The 21,859-nt window shown below is 36.3% G+C and overlaps 1 protein-coding gene across 2 annotated transcripts in view; it reads right to left on the bottom strand.

The window, feature by feature from the left end:
- Nucleotides 1–18,605, bottom strand: part of Adamts6 (ADAM metallopeptidase with thrombospondin type 1 motif 6) — a 211,614-nt gene extending 193,009 nt beyond the window's left edge. The window contains exons 1-3 of one of the 2 annotated variants that reach the window (XR_015734982.1): nucleotides 18,311–18,605; nucleotides 11,359–11,735; nucleotides 8,504–8,868 (exon numbers count right to left, since the gene is read on the bottom strand). Coding sequence is in view for 1 of the 2 variants with exons in the window: in XM_087896876.1 (XP_087753002.1) it covers nucleotides 8,504–8,868; nucleotides 11,359–11,455 (462 nt within the window). In the remaining variant the exon portion in view is untranslated. The remainder of the gene's footprint in view (nucleotides 1–8,503; nucleotides 8,869–11,358; nucleotides 11,736–18,310) is intronic. The other variant, XM_087896876.1, reaches the window with a different exon arrangement.
- Between the last annotated feature and the right edge of the window lie 3,254 nt (nucleotides 18,606–21,859).

Here is a 21,859-nt window from a genome sequence, read left to right as displayed (position 1 = left end):
CTAAATGACTTGGATTCCAGGGCTCAGAATCAGCTGTTTTTATTAATCAGTGTACTAAGTGTCCAAATAATAGTTCATATGAGAAAAAAAGGTTTCCTTTTTCTAAAAAAGAAAAACAAAACATAGAAAACATCTGGTTCAAATAATCTCTAATGTCCCTTTGATTTCTAAACTTCTATGATTCTATTTAGAGAAATTCATTTGAACTATTATATGCTTAGATAGATAAGACATAATCAGATGTGTTATAACTTACAGAGAAGGTTGTCATTCACCCACAACCTACATGAAATGAGTTGAGGAACAAAAAAACAACAAAAAGGAGCCTTTAGTAACTTCATATTATTTTTATGATTGTTTATATCTTTATGGGTAGCAGACCCTGTATTAAATACAAACCCTGAGGAATAACTCAATACACTATAACAAACTCCAATATCTGTGTAAAAATGAGTTTGCCAGGCAGTTTAACAATGTCCTAGAAAACTTAGCACAGTGATTTTAAAAACATAGTCATGTTTCGTGAAGACTTTGATTAAAAGAAAATGTAGGACAGCTGCACTTCCTGATTCGATTCTATTCATTCTGATTCTATGCCTGACTCCTTTACTCATCATCTTAGACACATTCCAGGGTTCTTTGTCAAACTCGAACCAATCATAATTTCCTATATCTTCAGTTTATTTTGTGAATGATCCAACAAGAATATGAAATTCTCTAAATGACTTGGTGTAGTAATCTGGAATGATGGTTCACTACCACTTCAAAAGTTTTTCCTTTTTTCTATATGAAACACCAGGTTCTCATATCATTATCTTCTCTATTTCCGTTGCAGTTATGTGACCTCAAGTCACTAAGTAAATATTTTAATTTTCTGAATCATTGTTAGTTTTTGCAATATCATTTCTCAAATAAGCACTGCTTTCAATATTTTATACAATTCTTAAATTTTGTTATATGTACACACATGCCCAAATTCCTTTAAATATCTATTGATAACTAGAAGACAAAACTAATGGATACTTTTCAGAATATTTTACTTAGAGAACAAAATATAAAATTATCAATAAAACTTACTGTGGTGAAAAAGTCATCAAAATATTTTAAATATATTATATAACAGTTAAGAATATTTTCAGTGGTTCTACAATAATGATACTTTCATAATAATAAATAATAGTTTAAAAGGAAAAAATTGTAACATGATACAACATGAATATACTTAATACATATTAGAATAAAAGCACTACATTGTTTTGTTACTTGTGCTTTGTAATTAAAGGAAATTCATTTAATAATTAAGAACTAGTGTGATTTCAAAAAGATTCCTTATGAATTGGCAGCTTGCTGGCCCTAGACCCTCAGTGAACTGTACACTCAGGAAATTCAGTAAATATCATGTGACTAGATTGTGAGAGCTAGCAGAAAATGACCTCTAGACTGTACTGAGAAACTTTACTTCAGAACTGCACATGGTATTCAGCAAGGTGAAAACCAGGTTAGGAAACAGACAAATTCCAGGCAGTGCACCCAACATCAGAAGGGGCAGCTCAGGGGTCTTCCTAGCATTTGTCTGGACTCATGATGGACCCAATGGCATCGGCATCTGTGATCTAATGTGTGAAGGACTATTTATTGATGCAACCAACATGACATATATTCCCACAAATAATGGCCCAAAGGTGAGAACAACATTCACAGTTCAACTCCTGTACTGCCCATAAATTCGACCAGTATCTGTGACTTTATCTGTAAATGACTGCTTGATAAGAGCTAGCATTTGTGACTTGACTTTATAAGTCTGCCCACGCTGGAAGAAGAGGGGCTGGGGAGATGACTCCATGGTTAAGGCACTGGCTGCTCTTCTGAAGGACCCAGGTTCAATTCCCAGAACCCATATGGTACTCACAACTGTCCTCAACTAGATTTCCAGGGAATCTGACACCCTTTTCTTTTTTTTGTTTTGTTTTGTTTTGTTTTCATTTTTTTATTTGTCATAACCACTTCTCACAGATTTAATTATACCCAACATAACAAAATTGTCAAATATAGTTCACCATAATTCATAATCAAAGCAATAGAGTAGAAAAGTAATATGCAAAAATAAAATAATGTATACTATCTTATTTGAAAATATCTGGATTTGTATAACACTAAAATGCAAATGTGAAACATCAAACGATTATGTTCTCATATGAATCCACATATCTGGCTATATAGAATTCTTTTTTTTCAAAGTTTATTAAATTATGAAAGTTTCCATTTCCACCCCTCCTCCCAACACCCTCCCACTCCCCTCCCCCTCCTCCCTCTCCATCCCTAAGAGCAGTCAGGGCTTCCAGCCCTGTGGGAAGTTCAAGTTTTCCCCCCTCCCTCCAGGTCCAGAAAGGTGAGTATCCAAACAGACTGGATCCCAAAAATCCAGTATATGCAGAGGAAACAAGTCCCAGTGTCATTGTCAATGGCTTTTCAGAAAGGCTCCGGGCCAGCCACATTCAGAGAACCTGGCCACATTCAGAAAATCTGGTTGGATCAGACAAGAGCCCCAGGTAACCTCGGGTGCATGGGGGGGTGGGAGGGTTGTTGGAAGGGGAGAGGGTTAGAGAGAAGGGAGTAGGGGAGGAATGGGGAAAACTCCGGGGACTGAGATGGGGGGAGGGAGGAAGGATGGATATGGGATCAGGGAAGAATATATCTCAACTAAGGGAGTCATTTTAGGGTTTACAAGAGACTTGATTATAAATGGGATCCCAGGTCTAAGGAGAGATCCCCAGATTGTTCTCTGGACAGAGGAGAGGGTGCCTGAACCGGCCTTGGCCTATAACCATACTGATGAAGATTTTGCTGACACCCTTTTCTAGCCTTCACAGGCATGAAGCACACACATGGTCATATGGTGCATATACATACATGCAGGCAAAACACTCATACACACACACATATAGGTATGTATGCATATAATTTTAAATTTTACTGCCCCGGAGTGTGAGAGGTATCAAGGAGTCTAGAAAGGAACTGAAAGAATCTAGGCAAAAATCAGCAACCAGTTGAGTGTATCCTGAGATAATACCCACATCAGCTTTCACAGCTTCCAGTGAAAAAAGCGTTGGGGAAAATATCCAACCAAGAATCTAATCCTAACCAAGATGCGTGAGCCTCAATGCAAAAGTATGAAATATTCAAAATACATGAAAATTAAAGGCAATATAACTCCTCCAAAAATGACTAAATGCGCAATGATGTCCTCCAATAAGAGTAAATTAAATGAAAACCTAGACAATAGATTCAAAGGAATGAATGTAAGTGGTGTATTAAAGGTTCAGAGTGTAAAAGTAAACTCTTGAACAAATTCAAAGAGAAAACAAAAAAGGAGTTGAATGAAATACATTAATCAAAAGTAGCTGAAATATTGGAAATAAAAAATTCAGTAAGTCAAATAAAAAGCTCCATGAACAACCTCACCAATAGAATTGGTCAAGGAGAAAACAGAATATCCAGGCTTAAAGACAATGCAAAGGAATTAAAACAATCAAACAATGACAGAGATAATTAATAAGAAAGAGCAATGCAACATTTAAGATCTATAGGATGCATGAAAGAACAATCTATCTGCATAGAAGAAGAATTTCATGCTAAAGGCATAGAAAAATATTTTCAAGAAAATGTACCAAATCCAAGGTAAGAGATGCTCATCCAAGTAAAAGAGGTATTTTGACATCAAATATAACAAGACCATAGAGGAACATCCCCATGATCTAGTATAGTTAAAATATTAAAAATACAGAGCAAAGAAAGCACATTGAAAGCTTCAAGGGAAAAACACAAAGTCACTTATAAAAGGGTAGGACCATCAACAAAAACTTTAAAAGCCATGAGGACTCAAAATGATTATTACAAGCTCTAAAGGAGAAAAACTGCCATCCTAGAATACTACATACAGCAAAACTACCTGTAATAATCAAAAGAGAAAAGAAAACTTTCCATGATAAAAGCAGGCTGAAGGAATTGATGACCACTAAACCAGATCTACGAATATACTTGAATCCTTCCAACTGATAAGAAAGGTAAACAGATCTATAAAGTGTTATGAAAGAATAATCCACACTAGAACAGTATCTGAGGAATAGAAAAACACAAAATACAATAAAACTAACAAAGCAATAGGAATTAACACATACTTTTCAGTGATAACTATCAATTCTCCAATCCAAATCCAAGACTAAAATATTGTATTTAAAAGGAAATTTACATATGGATATATAATAACAGTATGAACCCCAAGTTTGTATTTGCGTTAATTAAATAAAATCAACCTTAGGTCAGGAGGCAGAACTAGCAAGTAGCTGACAGAAAATAAACATAGAGAGTCAGAGAATCCCTGGAATATGCATAAAACGACATACAGGAGGTAGTAGGAAGGAACCCTGAGTGTGGAGATCTTTTTTGGAGCAAAAGAATTGTACACTTTCTGAGATGTTTTGAAGAGGGAAGTTCAGCTAGGTGTCTCAGCCTCTCTGAGCTAGAGGGTTTTAGCCCCATCCTCTGACTGCAAGTCTTATCGGTAAAATTGAGAGAGATTTAGTTAAAACTACATTTGGTGCAGGGGCATGAGGCAGATCCAGCGTGGACATAAAAGTCCTGCAGGGTGGCTACCAGAAGCAGGCCAGTAACCGCACAGTCACAACTACTGGCTAACACATGAGTAGAGTCAGGTGCAGCTGCTGCGCTGGAGAGAAAACAACAGCACTGCTTTGTATTGTGTGGGACTAACAGTGGGAGTAGGGAATGTCTCTGACTCTTCTTTTCCCCTGCCCTTGGGACCCTTTTTCTCCGCATGGGATGCCTCATCCAGTCTTGATATGAGGGTTTCTGCCTAGTCTTGCTGTAACTTGTTATGCCATGTTTGGTTGATATCTCTGGAGGCCTGCTCTCATCTAAAGGGAAACAAAAGGAATGAATCTGGAGTGGTGGATGCTGGGAGGAATGAAGGGAAGGGAAACTGCAGTGAGGATGTAATGTTTGAGAAAATTAATAAAATAATAATAAATAAACACAAGAACTCTAAGATGTGACCAAGAGGGCAAAAGAAAGAAATTAGATAAACAATAAAGACTTTCTTCAATAAAATTATAACAGAAAATGTCCTAAACCTAGAGAAAGAAATAAACATACAAACGTAGTATTCAGATCCTCAAATAGACATGACCAGAAAACAAAAACAAAACCAACTATCCACAAATTTGACTCCAAAACTAAAATAATGTATCTTAGGAAAAAAACCTAAGCAAGGGACTGAAAAACCTCTACAATGTAAATAGAAAGATTTCCCTTGTTCATGGCTTGAAAGAAACAATATTGTGAAAATGTCAATACTATATTATCAAAACAATCTATTCAATGCAATCTACACCAAAATTCTAATGGCATTGTTTTCAGAAGGAGAAAAATAGCAATCATGAAATTTATATAGAAAGACAAAGGGCGCCGGGCGGTGGTGGGGCACGCCTTTAACTCCAGCACTGGGGAGGCAGAGGCAGGAGGATCTCTGTGAGTTCGAGTTCTATGGTCTACAAGAGCTAGTTCCAGGACAGGCCCTAAAGCTACAGAGAAACCCTGTCTCAAGAAGAAGACGGAGGAGGAGGAAGAGGAGAAGGAGGAGGAGGAAGAGGAGAAGGAGAAGGAGGAAGAGTAAGAGGAAGAAGAAGAAGAGGAAGAGGAAGAAGAAGGACAACGAAGGGCAACATATAGCTCAACAGAAAGAGTAATGCTGGATGTGTCACAAATTCGATCTCAAATTATGGTAAGAACCATAGTAAACAGCAACAACAAGAAAGACAGTACTGGCACAAAATAGGTCTGTACATCAGTGAAATTGAATAGAGTACACAAAAATCAACTCTTACAATTTTAGCCACATGGGCCCTAGGTAGATTCCTATTGCTGTGATAAAACAACATGACCAAAAGCAACTTGGGGCATAAAGAATTTATTTCATCTTACAACTTATGGATCATCATTCAAGAAAGTCAGGGCAGGAATGCACAGGCAGGAACTGAACCTGAGACCATGGAGGAACACTCTTTACTGGCTAGCTCAGCTTGCTTTTTTTATACAACCCAAAGCAACCTGTCAGGAGGTTAGCGGGGTGCAACACCACAGTCGTCTGGACCCTTCAACATCAATCAAGCCAAAAAATGCCACACAAGAGTAATTACAGGCATATATGGTGAAATCATTTTCTCAGCTGAGAATTCCTCTTCTGAAAGGACTTTAGCTTGTCTCAAGTTGACAAAAAAATTAACAAGCACTCTATGGAGATAGTCTTTATAACAAACTGTGCTAGGAAAATGAAATTTCCATATAAGAATGAAACTAAGCCTATATCTCTCAATTTGCCCAAGCACACATCTAAAATGGATCAAACACCTTATTAATGTAAGGCCTGAAACTTTAAAATTTTTAGAGAAAAACATAGGAAATAAGTAGAGGAGAAGATTTTCTAAAAAGAAGCACAATGATACAAGAAATAATCCCAAAAACTAACAAATGAAATTAAGAATCTTCTATACAGTAAACAATCACCAGAATCAAGGTACAGTGTACAGAATGGTAATGAATTTACCAACTATACATCACACAGGCAGTTAGTACCTAGCATATGAATCATCTAATCAACAAATGACATAATGAATTGAATAGACAATTCTCAAAAGAAGAAATGCAAATGGCCAATAAATACTTGAAAAAGAGTTCAACAACCTTAGCCATTGGAAAGGCAAATGAGAACTCCTTGAAAATTTGTTCATCCTAGTAAGAATGACTATCATCCTGGAAAGTAATGCTGACAGGACATGGGCAAACAGGAAGCCTACACACTGCTGGTAGGAATGTAAACTTGTGTATTCCCACTAAGAAATTCAGTATGAAGAAGCCTCAAAAAACTACCAATACAACCCAGCTATACTATTCATGCATATACTAAGTCAACATACCACAAAGATACTTGGATATCCACATGTATAGCTATAGTGTTCACAACAACCAAAAGATAAAATCAGCCTAGATGTCTATCAAGAGATGAATGGTTAAAGAAAAAGAAATTATGATATTTTCAAGAAAATGGATTCAACTGGAAAACATTAGAATAAATGAAATAAGCACATCAGAAATACCATATTTTCATGCAGAGCCTAAATTTAAAATTATGCATATGTGTGTGTATGTTTGTGTGCATATGTGTATTTATAGGTCAGAAAACTAGAAACAGGATTCTGAGAAAAGAAGGAAAGATCACTACAGAGTAACAGAGTAATGCATGTAATAGTAAATCAGAAAGGAGAGAACTGGGGGAAGGGGTGGCATCAGCTCTGTAGGGAGGAAGGCCTGAGGAAGGTGGTCAAGGAGAGGAATGAACTGGAATAAACTGTAGTGGCACAACTGTATAGAGATTCCATTACGGATCCCATTATGTTGTATACAAGCCAAAAAAACTCCTAAAATTAAACAAACAAATATTTTCCATATAAAATCCTAATATTATTTATAAGAAAACTAGCAATAAAACACATGTTCTGTGGAAATTAAACCTGAGTATTAAAATCTTCATAATTATATTAGCTCATTTTACTCAGCAGTTGTAAAAAATGGAAAGCTGAGCAAAATTGGTGAGATTTATTTCCCAATTACATAGTTTTTTCCTAATTTAAAACTTATTTAAATTCTACTTACTTAGATTGTTATTTTCTACTGAAATTAAAAATAATGATGTGTGTCTGTTAAAGTAAGGAAGAAAAACGGTTGCCCAAAATAGAATTACAACATAAAAGTGTTTGCATTCCTTACACATAAAATTTTAATGGAACATCTGTATTAGCCTGAACAAGGTAAGAGTGGAAGAGGAAGTGGAGAAGTAGGATTTTATCTGAAATCATTACTATGTGCAACTGTGGACTGTGTATTTCGCATTTTACTATAATAGACTCAAATATCCTGCACGCGTGAACCCATTTTCAAAATAAAATAGTCTCAACAATAGTCTTTATATAAATACTAAGGAAATATTACATAGACACTGGTATTATATTTTGCTCTAAGAACCCATAAGTAGATCATAACTGACTTTTAAGTTGTGTTAACAACCAGAGACAAATGTGGAAAAATCTGAAGGTTAGTTAGTGTTGTGATTTCTCGAATACAAATATACTTGAAATTGTTCATGAATGATGAAGCTTTGCTATTTGAACAGGAAATTCTGAGTATAAAAGGATGTCTAAGAGGTCACCCAGTCTCTGTTTCTAAGTGAGTATAAAAAGTTGTCCTGTGAAAATCATTATAAGCATTATGAAAAAACAAAGATGAAAAGTAAAAGCAGCAGAACCTTGAACATGAGACTTTCTACTTACCTTTCTACTTAAACCACTTACATATATATGTTAGCCCAAGGAAAGACATTTACATTGTGAATTTATTTTCCAGGAAGAAGTTTAAAATCATATCTACTTACCAATCCAACACAGTTGCTTAAAGCCACTTTAGTTGTACTATGTTGATCTTGCAAATATCCTGTGTAGTGACAGTTGTCTAAAAAATCATGTTTCCATTGGGGTCCATCTCTCCCCCAGTATTCTACTGTAAAATGTTTGGACACAAAATTTGTATTGAGAGTCAAGTTTAAGTGAAAGTGCTTGCCATAGGCTGAAAGTTTAAAAAATAATTTAGACACCGCCTGCTGTGGCTCAACAAGGTCCATACTCCGTCTTCTCCTTGAGTGCTTATCATCTTTCACAGTAAAGCTGAGAAAAGCTCCATTTTGATCAACTCTTATTGGAATAGTTAGCTGGTAGTGTTCGAGATAAGTCAGGAATTCCTCTTTGTAGTCACAAGGCAGAGAATGCAGAAAGGCACATGGAAGAAAATAAATTTTAACAGAAGAAGTAGCAATATAAACAATGATGTCAATTAAAACTATACATCATTATATGTGAGATGTGGATAAAAATGTTATATTAAACATAATGAAAGTATGAAGGCATAACATCAAAAGATTAAGTTTCAATGGTTAATTGGTCAAAACAGTATTATTTTGAAAAGTTATTTAAGAAGGACTAGTCTTCTTTCCTAAATTTAACTTTTAACATATGGATTTTAAAAGTTCTTCTAGAATATCTTACATGAAAATGAGACAAAAAGTACACACATATTTTAAAAAAATATTTAGCTCAGATAAAGTTAACTTTTGTAAGCTATTTAAAAACATCCATGGAGAATCTCTACAGCTCTGAAGAAACTGTCTTCAGAGAACAAAGTCATCACTAGGAACGTGAAAAGCCAAGGCCTCAGAGGCCAATCTGACAACTCCTCACAATGTCAAACAGGAATTACCAGATCATTTAGCAATAATTCTAACCTAGGTACATACAAAAAAGAAAGAACACATTTCCGGGTAAAAATCTATGTGTGAATGCTCTATCAGGACTATTCATCACAACCCAAGGAAAGAAATAATGCAACTCCCCATCACCTGATGATAAAACAGGTGATGATAAGCTAGATAGTATTATCCTCCAACAGAAAGGAAAGCAGTACTGATATGTGCTATTGCACATGAGTGACCTTACATATCAACTGCCTTCTCTCTCTCCCTCCCTCTCTCTCTCTCTCTCTCTCTCTCTCTCTCTCTCTCTCTCTCTCCCTCCCTCCCTCTCTCTCTCTCTCCCTTTCTCTCTCTTTTCCCATTCCTCCTTTTTGGTTTTGTGAGACAGAGTTTCTCTGTGCTGTCCTGGAGCTTGCTCTACAGATCAGGCTGGCTTCAGACTCAGAGATCCGCCTGCCTCTGCCTCCTGAGTGCTGGGATTAAAAGTGTGTGCCACCACAGTGACTCACTTCCTAATCAAAGTTCATTTTCTAACATTAAAAAAGGCCCCATCACAAAAGACTGAATATTACGTAATTCTACTCATGTGAAATAGTCAGAGGAAAATGTCTAGTGTTCAAAGTGTAGAAATCACTGAGGAATAGAGAATTTGGGAGTGATTCTTAATGGGTACAGGTTTTGTTTGTTTGCTTGTTTGTTTTATTTAGCCTTTTTAAAAAAATATTAAAATGCACTAAAGTTGATAATGGTAATACTGCACAGTTATAAAACCTACTAAAAACCTTTGAAATGTATACTTTAATAAATGAATTATATGTCTGTTACATCTTAATAGAATGTTAAAAATCAAGTATATCAAAAAATTTGAGGACTATTAAACACTTTCTTTTCATTCATTTTATTATCTTTTATCTTATATGTATAAATAAGTATGTATGTGTATGTATCATATATGCCCAGTTTCCATGGAGATCAGAAAACATCAGAATCAGTGAAACCAGAGTTTCAGACAGATGTGAGCAGCCATATGGGTGCTTGTTAGTGAGCATGGATCCTCCAAAAGAGCACTAAGTGTTCTTAACCACTGAGCCTTCTCTGTAGCCCCACGGTTTTCTTACTTAATCACCCATCTCTTTCTTAGCCAAACCTTCATCCAGTTAAGTTTACAACTAGGAGAAACCAGATATCATTCCATTGTTTCACTGACCACATACGGAGCTTACTCCATAAAAATAAGGTTCAGTGAAACTCTAACCAGTGGAAATAATTTAAAATATGGTGATTCTATTTTTGTAAATAAGATTCAATTAAGTAATATGGTTTTGTGGATTAAGAGGTATACTACTCACAGACAGACTTCCAAATATGTACCAGTCTGCAACCTTCAACAGCATCAAAAAAAAAATTATTTGTTACTGGGTATTCGTGAGAGGAAATCCAAAAGGTAGAGCTTTCAGTAAATTCTATGAGGAAAGGACTGGTTCATGGACTACAATATGACATTTCCTCCTGTGTCTTTCTTTATTGAGGTCATTTCTATGATACAAAGTTCAATTGTCTGAATTAAAATAAGAAATAAATTAAAGAATGAGAACCCTTATGTTTGGAAAGTATTATTATTTTTGTGTTTTAAATGAAGAATTCATGTCTAAAAGAGTCTGTATCAAATTTATCTGGTTTCTTCATCTTCTATAACATAAACATTTGGATTCTGTTGTAAAATGACTCTGACTCAAAACCCTAGCAAGGAATGAGTCTATCAGAACACAGAAAAAGCAGCAGGTTAGAGTGTGTCATTTTCTAAGACCAGTCAACCCTAAAACCCACAGGACAGCTATCTCTGAGGGACAAGTTAGACATCCTCTTAGCACCTTCCTTTCTGCTCCATCTGACTAGATATTTCCAAGAAACTATTTACCAAACTATATAGTCAGAGTTTTTATTTTGTGATAATTTCTATCAAATTTCAAAATAAGATATCCTACCTTGAGAACTGTATGAAAGTCTGTGGTCACTATAAAATTCTGAAGAAGCCATGATGAGGCTCAAAATCCAAGTCAACGTTTTCCACAGAATTTCCATAATTTGGAAAACTGAATGATGTTCTAGAGGGCTACCTATGAGCTAGACAGTCAATATCACACCAATATCGAAGCATAACAATTTTAGTTCCTTAAATCTTCTTGCAAATGAGTTGTTAGATGCTCCACTGTTTAATGGGTACTTTCCCCCAATATCTTGCACTTTCTTCTACGTCTGGATTCATTTTCTTGATCCAAAAATGAAGAGAATAATGATGATAAATTTTTTCATAAGCAAAGCTCAGAGTGATGGGTCACTTAAGTACAGCCATTTTTTTAACCTAGAGGGGAAAGTATGAGTTAACTGAGAAAATATCATGAATGAACATATTTACTACAGATTAAAGAATATCTGCCAGAGGACATAAATTCAAAAGAACTTATTATAGTTAAACACATAAAAAGAAACCTAAATGGCTAAAAGGATAATTCCACAACTAAAAAAGAACCTTGGAGTTAGAGATTATAGAATTCTTGTCAAGCATGCACAATATTTTATGAATCAAGAAAAAAAAGAGGAATAGGAGGGAGGGTAGGAAGAAGGAATGGGAAGGAATCTGAAGAGGAGACTAGCAATTATTTTAAAAATAAAGAAGCTGAAGGTAACAATGGATAGCATGGTGTGCCAACCTCCCTTTAGTAAAATAGCCACATAGAAAAACTGCACAATCTAAGTCCATCGTATGTCCTGAACAAACAGTGTGTTATTCCATTCCTCAACAGAACATTTTAAGCCTATTACCATCCAAGACTGTGGTGCTGCTTTATGAGGTACTTGTGTTTGTTCTGAAAAGCAGATCTATAAATACAGAATGAGGTTTATCAACTGCCTGTGAACTCTTAGATAGTATCACTGCCTAAACTTCTAGAAAATTGAACTAATTTATGGTAGAACAGAATTTATCTAGAAGTCTTACATGACTTATTAGGCAACTCAAATAAAGTAATTTCAATTCTGTAAAAAGTGCCTGAGAAGAAGTCTTTACAACTTTATTCCAAATATCACAGCAGTTCTCAAGTCGTATCTCATATATCACACATCTGGCTAATTACCTAACTCAGAATACATGAACTCAAAATATTTATATACATGGCCACCTGGTTTCCCAACAGATAACACATCAGGAGAAAAAAATAACTAGAGGATTAAAAACTAGTTCACTAACAGCAAAATGTATGTAAAAAGGACAAAAAGTTCACATGTAATTCTAGATCCCCAAAGCACAACAGCTAAGGCAACTACACCTTGTATAGTTTAACAGTCGCTGTTGTGTGCACAGCTGTGCCATAGCTCACTGTCTGATCTTGGTAATATTATATCTGACTTTGGAATAAAAGCTAAATCTCTTCTGTAAGATATATTAGTACAAATAAGATAAAGAACTATGTAGAAGATATTAGAAAAAAAATTATCTCAAATTCCAAATATGCATAGTAGTCACATAACAAACATTTGCCATATTTGTTGGTTTAAAAATAAATGAATAAATAAATCAATAGTTAATAAAATATGAACAGGTATACACAGGATAACTGAAAAATAAGGTCTGTGAAATACTTCAGTCCCTTTGATGCTAGAAATGTTGGTTATTATAACTACCTAAAATGCCTCACATTCATCGCTACAAGTGACCTAACTGCTGATCTTTGGAATGTTAGTTCATTAATCAACCAATATTTTCCTGCCATGTTTAAAAATGACATTTTAACAATAGCAGAATACAGAAAGAATAAAACAGAATCCTTTTCTTTGATAATAAATCTCTAATCTAAATAACACAAAAATTCAAAGCATATAGATAAATGACTAAGTGATGTTAGTGATCAGATGCAGGAAATAACCTCTGTCAGTGAAAATGGATTGAGGAAAGCTAGTGCAAAACAGCATCTCAGTTAAGTCTTGGAAATGAGTGAGATTTCATTAGTCAAACTGTTGTATATAATCATTACTGATATAGACACTCACTCCAAAGGGCCTAATGGCAAGGAGGTGGAGATGGTGGGAATAGGCACTAGTATTAGTAATGACAAAAACAGTAAATTTGGTTCCTGTGCAGAAGCCTAATTAGTAAGAAAGAGAAAAGTAGTTTAAAATCAAACTAAAAGAATTTAAAATATAGATGATATCCTTTAATCTTCACTCACAAAATAACAGCACCCCTGTGGTAAGACAAATTCTGGCAAATTCAGTGATCCTGCCCCATCACAGCCACACTTTTCTGTCATCCTCATCCCTTGACTAACTTAATTCCAGTCAAGAAAGTATCTCAGTATTGAAAGGATGCCATTTCCATGATTCGATTACAAAAGATCCTGGCTTACAACTTGGTACCAGACTTTGCTTCCTTGGCTTAGATGAAGCAACTTAATACTTAGATGCTCACAAAAAGGAAATCAGAGGAACCTTCACATAGTAGTGAAAAGAAACTGGGGCCCCTTCCAATGGAAGTTACTGAATCCTGTTCTGGGATGGATGAGCTTAGAAGTCCATTCTTCTCCAGTGAGGGTTCCTGGAGAGAACGCAGTCTTTGCCAACACTTTGATTATAACATCATCAGAAAAACATAGTTAGTCATAGCTGGGCTCACAGAAACTGGGTTAGCAAATGTGTGCTAAATTATTTACTCTGTGGAAATTTGTTATGCAACAATTGATAGCTAATCCAGCCACCAATTGACACATGAGCAAGCTGGTGTTCACAGAGATTAGGTGGCTAGAATACATGTGAATCCACATTCATGCACATGACTAGCTGACTAAAAACAGCTCAGTTCTGTGCATTATATCACACTTCTAGCATGATACACTCTTTGGAATGTTCAGTAGTAGTTCTCTACAATCATGTCGTACAATATGTTCCATTAGTATGAACATTTTTTTAAGCAACTTTGCACACAATTACTTTATATCACTCCTATTTCTATTTAGGCAAGACAAAAACTACACATTCTCAAATTTAAAAACTTGTAAAATACTAAGTCCTACTATTATTCAATCACAATAAAAAAGAATCCATATTCTTCGTTTTCAAACTTCTCAGACATGGTCTTATACTCCAAACTGAACCATGAAATATCAACATATAATTATTATTTCATGAACAGCACTCGTCCTTAGTTTTTTCAAATCACTAGAATGTTTTCAGTAACAACATCTGACATCAAATGGGTCCTCCATTTACTTTAACTGTAATCTTCTTTTAAGGAGGAATTTACAGTTAGGACATTTGAGTTCATTTTCTAGCAGTCATTAAATCATCCACTTCTTTCCTTTGTTTTCTTGGATACTGAAACTAATGGGCTTGATTTAGAAAACAATTTTTCCCCTCAAGAAATGTCTTATTCTTCAGTTTTGTAATCTTCACTCCAACTTTTTCTAGAACTATCCTATAAACATCTAAGTTAGCTAAGATAGTAGCACTATCAGGAAAAGTAAGGAAACTAAAGTGACTTATTCAGTAAGAAGGGCTTTGGAATTTAATAGAAAGAACAGGAGTTCTAGAATTAGACAGGAGTTAAGGTCTTGTTCACCACCAGATACAGTATCTGGTACATGGGACTCAATAAATTAGATGTCTTTCTCCTTCCCTCCTCATTATCTTTTAAACCTCCTATGCTCAGAGAGCAAACTTAACACTGTGTATTAGTGCTCATTTGGCCGAGCTCAGTTAAATTATAAGAAGCATATCTAATCACTCCTAGTCAGCCACACAGTACAAATGAATTGTGTTAATTAACCTACTTTCTGACACCTGTTGGGAAAGCTAATCTAGATATCAGAATAAAGTTTGCATAGAAAAAATAGTTTCCAAAGTTCAACTAACACTAAAATGCTAGATAGTTGCTCAGAAATCACAATGCATTAATAAACTTAGCCAGTTGTGTAAGAGCAACAGCACTATTATGTTGTGAAAACACAAAGGCTTGTTACTCCTGGTTTGACTTCAAGTTACAAAACCTCCCTGGCTGTGTTTCCTCAACTATAAAATTGAAACAATAATATCTACCTTACAAAGACGTTTTGAGAGAACAAATTCAATTGCACCTGATAGCATGTACATCACTTGAGTAGCTAAATAAAAGTTATCCTTCCCCTCTTACTATACATTACTTTTCAAAGCTTTTCCTTTAAAAATAATTTCATATTCCTCCTTCCCTGAAAATGTGGAATAGTAGGAAATCATAGAGCCAATATGGAAGCTCTTTTAGAGTAGAGTGAAGAGTCTAGGCTATGATAGTTATACTTATATCTTTTAATTTTGAAAAGATAAGCAAAATGTCCAGTTCACTTTGATTTTTGTATATGATTTTTATTCATAGTATAAATGTACCAGCCGGAAAAATTAAAGAATAATTTAACTGCTCCCATGGATCAAAGCTATACTAGTTATGTAGAAGAAATAAGACCAGACAACTTGTCCTACAGTGATTCCCTCCGGAGTCTGCCCTAGTAAAGCGCACTAACTTGTCAGAAGCCTGTTACTTGATTTTTCTTTATGGTCTGACTTCCCACTCAAGTGATGTACAAGCAGCTATAGTAGTAATCTCCTCTCGTTAACTATTATTATGAAGCTAGAGAACATGGTTAACATCTTTCTCAACATTTTTCATCCACTTTAATCTGGTTATTTATTTTAAAGCTGATTTGGTCTCCATGGAAAATACAACAAAATCCTAAGCCCTTCAGATCCTTTAAATTTGTACATGAAAAGCTTTTCATTTCATTTTCCAGAGCTTTCTCTCAACAAATATTTGGTAGCTACTGTATTTAAAAAACATAATTTGGCTCTAAGTATAAGGAAGTTTGATTATCTACAAACTTTGTAAGATTAGTCACCAAAAAAGTATAACTAAATGCATAACTTACTCAAAACTCATCTTTTGAGAAAAGAAAAAAATTCAAATTGCCCTGAGTTACATAATACTTAGAATGTTGCCCTTTAATAATATTTTTCCTTTAAAAATGCTTTTTCTTTCTTGATATTAGTGTAAAATATTAATAACAACTTCATTTTTCTTTTTCTAACTGTGAAAAATTATCTACACCTTCTTTTTTTCTCTCCCTTCCCACTAGTTCCAAATATGCTACTAACTTTCCTTACTATGATAACTCAATTCTTCTGTCCCCAAGATCACAGACAGCAAGATTTGGCAGCAGACCCAACCTAAGCCACTAATAGGTGCTTTTGGTTGCTAAGGAAATGAAGAGGAAGTAGTAAGAACAGACAAGAATAGAGATTAATTTGCAGGTCTTAGACCTAACTAAAAATTATCTACAATATTTCAGATCTTAATGATTAGAAGAAGATCTTCCTCTGGGGAATCACAAAAATACTGATACAACCACACAGAATAATCTGCTGCCATTTGTGGCAAATGAATGATTTGATTTGATTGAAATCAACTTATATACAGCATTCATCAAAAATATCACTAATGCTCACATTTAAGCACCAAAATGATATAAACAAGACTGCACTACCACTTTGGTGAAAATAATTATCTTCAAATTAGTTTTATTTGTTGCCTTCAAATGCACCAGTTTTCCACTGCCTTTCTTTCCCTGTCATGGATTTTAAGGGCTGCCAATTCACCACTAAATGTTTCAGTCTAATCAATAAAAGCTTAAGAAAAGAAAATGAAAAAAGAAAAGATAAATAAATAGTTAAAAAAAACCCTCTTAACATAAGAGTAAACTGAAAATTATATTCAGTGTATTTTTAAAACTTCCAAGCAATGGTTTATCGTCGTCCCGCTCCCCCGCCCCCGGCTTTGCACACCCTCATCACCCCCCTTCCCATTCCACTTCATCCAGACAGAGGGTAACAGTCTGAGCTGCCCTGGTTGAGTTGATCCTAAAGTTAACATTCAGCAGCCCATTTCCAGACAGCAGCGCTAAATCTATTTGGATAAAACGCGTGTGACCCAGACAGTTGGCATTTGGCCCAAACGCGTTGCACCAGCAGCTCAAATAAAAACAAGAGTAAGAAACTTACTCTCTTGTTCCCTCTCAGTGTGCTTTCTTACTCTGGCTTGCTTTCTTTGCCCCTAGCACAAGTGGAAAACTTATCAAAGGCAGAAATTATGGCACATATTATCAGAAAGATTTTCCAATACTTCCTCCAGCACTCTTGTTCTCTCTCCCTAAACTTTAGTCTCATATACCATATATACAGACATACCCTGATAAACAAGGCTCCAGAGAGTTGAGTCTAGCATGGCCCAAGTGGGCAAAAGTAAATCAAAACCACACGCTTTCATCTCTGATTAGCCTATTAAGAGCTTAACATATCCTAGAGCATCAGTGCTACAGCCAGCACACTTCTGCTGGCCTGAGAGCCCAGGCATGAAATATGCACTTGTCTGAATACTAAAGACACTGACATGAAACGGATTTGCAGAAGGCAATTGCATAAATCTGGAAATTGAGTAAAAACACACATCATCATTACTTTCTCCACCACTATCCTGTGATTAGTTAAAAGACCACGATGCTCATAATTTCATTTCACACAACATGCAAATTCATACAATGAGTGCATATTTTTCACATCATAAAATACCTGTAAGCCCTGGAATTCTATGTCCGCGAGTAGTCTAGAGTTTAAAAGATTTCTGCCTGTAAAATGAGTTTAGTCAAACTCACTCTTTGCCATAAAGCATGCGTGCGCACACACACACACACACACACACACAGAGAGAGAGAGAGAGAGAGAGAGAGAGAGAGAGAGAGAGAGAGACGGAGAGACACGGAGAGACAGAGAGACAGAGAGAGAAACAGATCTAAGCATTATTCGTAAGACAAGCAAAGCACAATTTTTTAAAGGTTTAATTGAATATTGTGAAGTCTTCCTTACCGTTTTCATCTTCAAATTCTGATAAAAAGTAAATTTCAAACAATAGAGATTGCACTGGACGACTCACGTACTCCCTCCTCTTTCTCTCTTTTTTCGTTTTGCCCCCCTTTGCAAAGCCACACCAGCCAGTTATTCTGCAGCCAGAATAAAACCCTATAGTCTCGCTAACCGGAGCTTTAGAGAACAGACTGCCGATTTGGCAGTTTAAAAAAAAAAAAAATGGAAAAAAATGCTTTCAATATATCCAAGGCTATCAACCTGAGACGTGCTTTGCAAATCCCACTCTCTCCCTCCCCCCGCCCACCCACCCCCCCAAAAAAGAAAGGAAAAAAAAGAAAGAAAAGAAGAGGGGAAAGGCTTATTTGGGGTGGAAGTGTTGCCCTCTCTTCCTGGACAGCTTAGTGCCTTTGCTATGCAAATAACATGTGCAGAGCATCAAAAGGTATCAGGAGAGAGAAGACAAGAGGAGCAGGAAGGGCAGGAAAAGTTTTGTTGAAGTAGCCCTCGAGCTCACTGCCGGCCCCCAGCCAACTTCAATTGCAGCAGAAGAAAATTTTGGCAGCTTTCCTCAGAGGCAGAACAAACTGACGTCAGTCTGCAGATGTGCCTGGGCTGCGTCGGGTGCGCATGTGTCCTGGGTCGTCACGTGGAGGGGGAGGGGAAGTAGAGGTACAATCGGGGTATCCAACTACCAGCCATTCAGAAGGGCTTAGACAATGTCAACTTTTCCGCCCTGTGAATGAGAGAAACTCTGGCCTCCTAACCTCTCCCCTAACCCACTCCACCTCCTTCCTCCTCCTCTAACCTCTTTCAGAGTCTTGTCTGGTTTGTTAGCACTATTTCTTGGAAAAGGAAAAGAGGGGTAGAGGAGTTGGGGGACTTGAGATATACTAATGTCCGTGTTAGAATTTTCGGTGTCACTCTTCTTTTTCTGTACTATAAAGGCGTTTAAAAGTTGCTCATAAAACTTCTCATATAAGGAGTTGAATCAGTGGAGCAGGCAAATTTCAAGATTTGAAAGTAACATGTGTACAAAACGCCTGTGTGTTGAATACATACTTCAACAAGTGAGGTTTCCAGCAAAAGAACGAAAGCTAAACAAAACTGAGCCCTGCACATTTTCCATGTGATTATCGACTTCAGGCTATGCGGAGATTTAAAAGGAAAGGGGGGGGGGTTGCATTATTTCCAGATGAGAGACTGGATGGTGTTTTAAACTACAACCGGGGAAGCAACAAGTGAGATGTGGTTTTTAGTAGTACATTGAATGAAACCTCAATGACTGCTCAAAATAATAATAATAATAATAATTCCGACATCAGTCCCCTAAAACGGTAAGGGAGAGAGGGTCTAAGACACAGGAGCCCTGCTGAGATCTCAAGATAAACAAACAAAACCTTAGAACTGGTTCTTCTAGCTTTCCAATCCCACCTCCCCCTCCACACCAGCTGCCAGCCCAGGCTTTAAGGGTAAAATACCACAAGAACGTAGCACTTTCACTTTCATTTGCTTGGAAAAAGCCCCTGACATTAAGCTGTAGGAAAAAATGCCCCTTCCCCGTCCTAAGCAAGTAAACAATGTCTGGAGTAAATATCAGGAGCAGGAAAAAAAAACTGAAAATAGCTGAGGACAAACGTTGCCTTTCAACGGTGTAATCTGCTTCATCATTTATCTGTCTGAAGGTGGAGTGTGGAGTTGGGAGCTGTTTAATGGTTGCCAGGGTTGGGGGGAGGGGAAATTAAGCCTTGAAATTCCAGTCTTTAATTAACATCAAGTCAATTCCCAAAATTCAGAACCAGAAAACTGAATTGGACCTAAGGGAGGAGAACAAGGACTTTCTAAATACCAGTTCTTAAACTTTTAGCATCTGCTAACATTGTTGTCCTTTTGATTTTATTCTTTCCTACACCACAGGTGGTAGGTGTAATTGCCCTGGAAAACCTATGCCTAAGAAAGGCATAGGTCAGACTGGGAATGTGGAGCAATACATTTACTTGAACACTTCCTCAACGAGTAGAAGGCAAAAGCATTTGTTCTGTTGATAGCTCACATTTTGAACTGAATCTGTACTATCTGATTCAGTGCATAATAAGTATAGAAACGTGTTCTGTGGTTGGTACTGACAGTTTTAAATAAAGACAATTCATTGAGCTGTGTGTGTGTAAAATGCATTGAGATTGCTAGACCTCACAGCAATACTAGCAAACACCAAAAAATAAATGAGCACATAAAATTATCTGTCAAATATGTATTCAGCTTCCCTTAATGTTACAAACACTGGTATAAGATGGACACAGACAGCACAGAAAAGCAGTCAAGGTGTTACTAATGACCACCTACTTCATCAGCCTGGAAAGCAGTTGCTCTGTTAAGCAAGGATGCCCTAAGAAGGAGCTGCAGTGTAAAGCAGCTTTTTCAGTGAGACGTGGACTTGGACTAATTACTTATTCTAAGAGTGCCATCCTGTGTCTAAACAGAGTAATGAAAATTTTCTAATTGTCCTTGCCTCCTCCAAATGCTGGAACTAAGACAATAATAAAAAGAACTGTGAAATTATTGGTGTGAAAAATTGAGTGTCTGTTAAAGTTTATATATGTGCTTTGGACATTTTAACTTTATTATAGAAATATGAAACATAAGAAAAACATAGTGCAATAATCCCCAACATAGCCTTCATCAAGTTGTAACAAGCACTGACTGAAGTATAACTCATTTTATTTACCCAATATTCTCATCATTATTCTAATCCAATGAATCATTTTTTATTGATTTTTACTGAGCTCTACATTTTTCTCTCCTCCCCTCCCTTTATCCCCTTACCCCTTCAACCCTCCCCAAGGTCCCCATGCTCTCAATTTACTCAGGAGATCTTGTCTTTTTCTACTTCCCATGTAGTTAGATCTATGTAAGGTTCTCTTAGTGTCCTCACTACTGTCTAAATTCTCTGGGTTTGTGGTTTGTAGACTGGTTTTCTTTGCTTTATGTTTAAAAACCACCTATGAGTGAGTACATGTGATAACCGTCTTTCTGTGCCTGGGTTACCTCACTCAAAATAATGTCTTCTAGCTCCATCCATTTTCCTGCAAAATTCAAGATGTCGTTATTTTTTTTATGCTGTGTGGTACTCTATTATGTAATGTACCACATTTTCATTATCCATTCTTCGGTTGAGGAGCGTTTAGGTTGTTTTCAGGTTCTGGCTATGACAATCAATGCTGCTAAGGATACAGTTGAGCACATGTTCTCATGGCACAATTGAGCATTCTTTGCATATATACCCAAAAGTGGTATTACTGGGTCTTGAGGAAGGTGGTTTCCTAATTTTCTGAGATATTGCCACACTGACATCCAAAGGGGCTGTACCAGCTTGCATTCCCACCAGCAATGCCGAAGTGTTCCGTTTTCCCCACAACCTCTCCAGCATAAGTTGTCATCAGTGTTTTTAATCTTGGCAATTCTGACAGGTGTAAGATGGAATCTCAGAGTTGTTTTTTTTTAAAGTTTATTAAAATATAAAAGTTTCCATTTTCGCCCCTCCTCCCAACACCC

This window comes from Myodes glareolus, chromosome 15 (assembly GCF_982192425.1).
Source record: "Myodes glareolus chromosome 15, mMyoGla1.1, whole genome shotgun sequence".
Taxonomy (NCBI): domain Eukaryota; kingdom Metazoa; phylum Chordata; class Mammalia; order Rodentia; family Cricetidae; genus Myodes; species Myodes glareolus.
The sequence above is the reverse complement of the archived record's forward strand: the minus strand, read 5'-3'. Positions and strand labels throughout refer to the sequence as shown.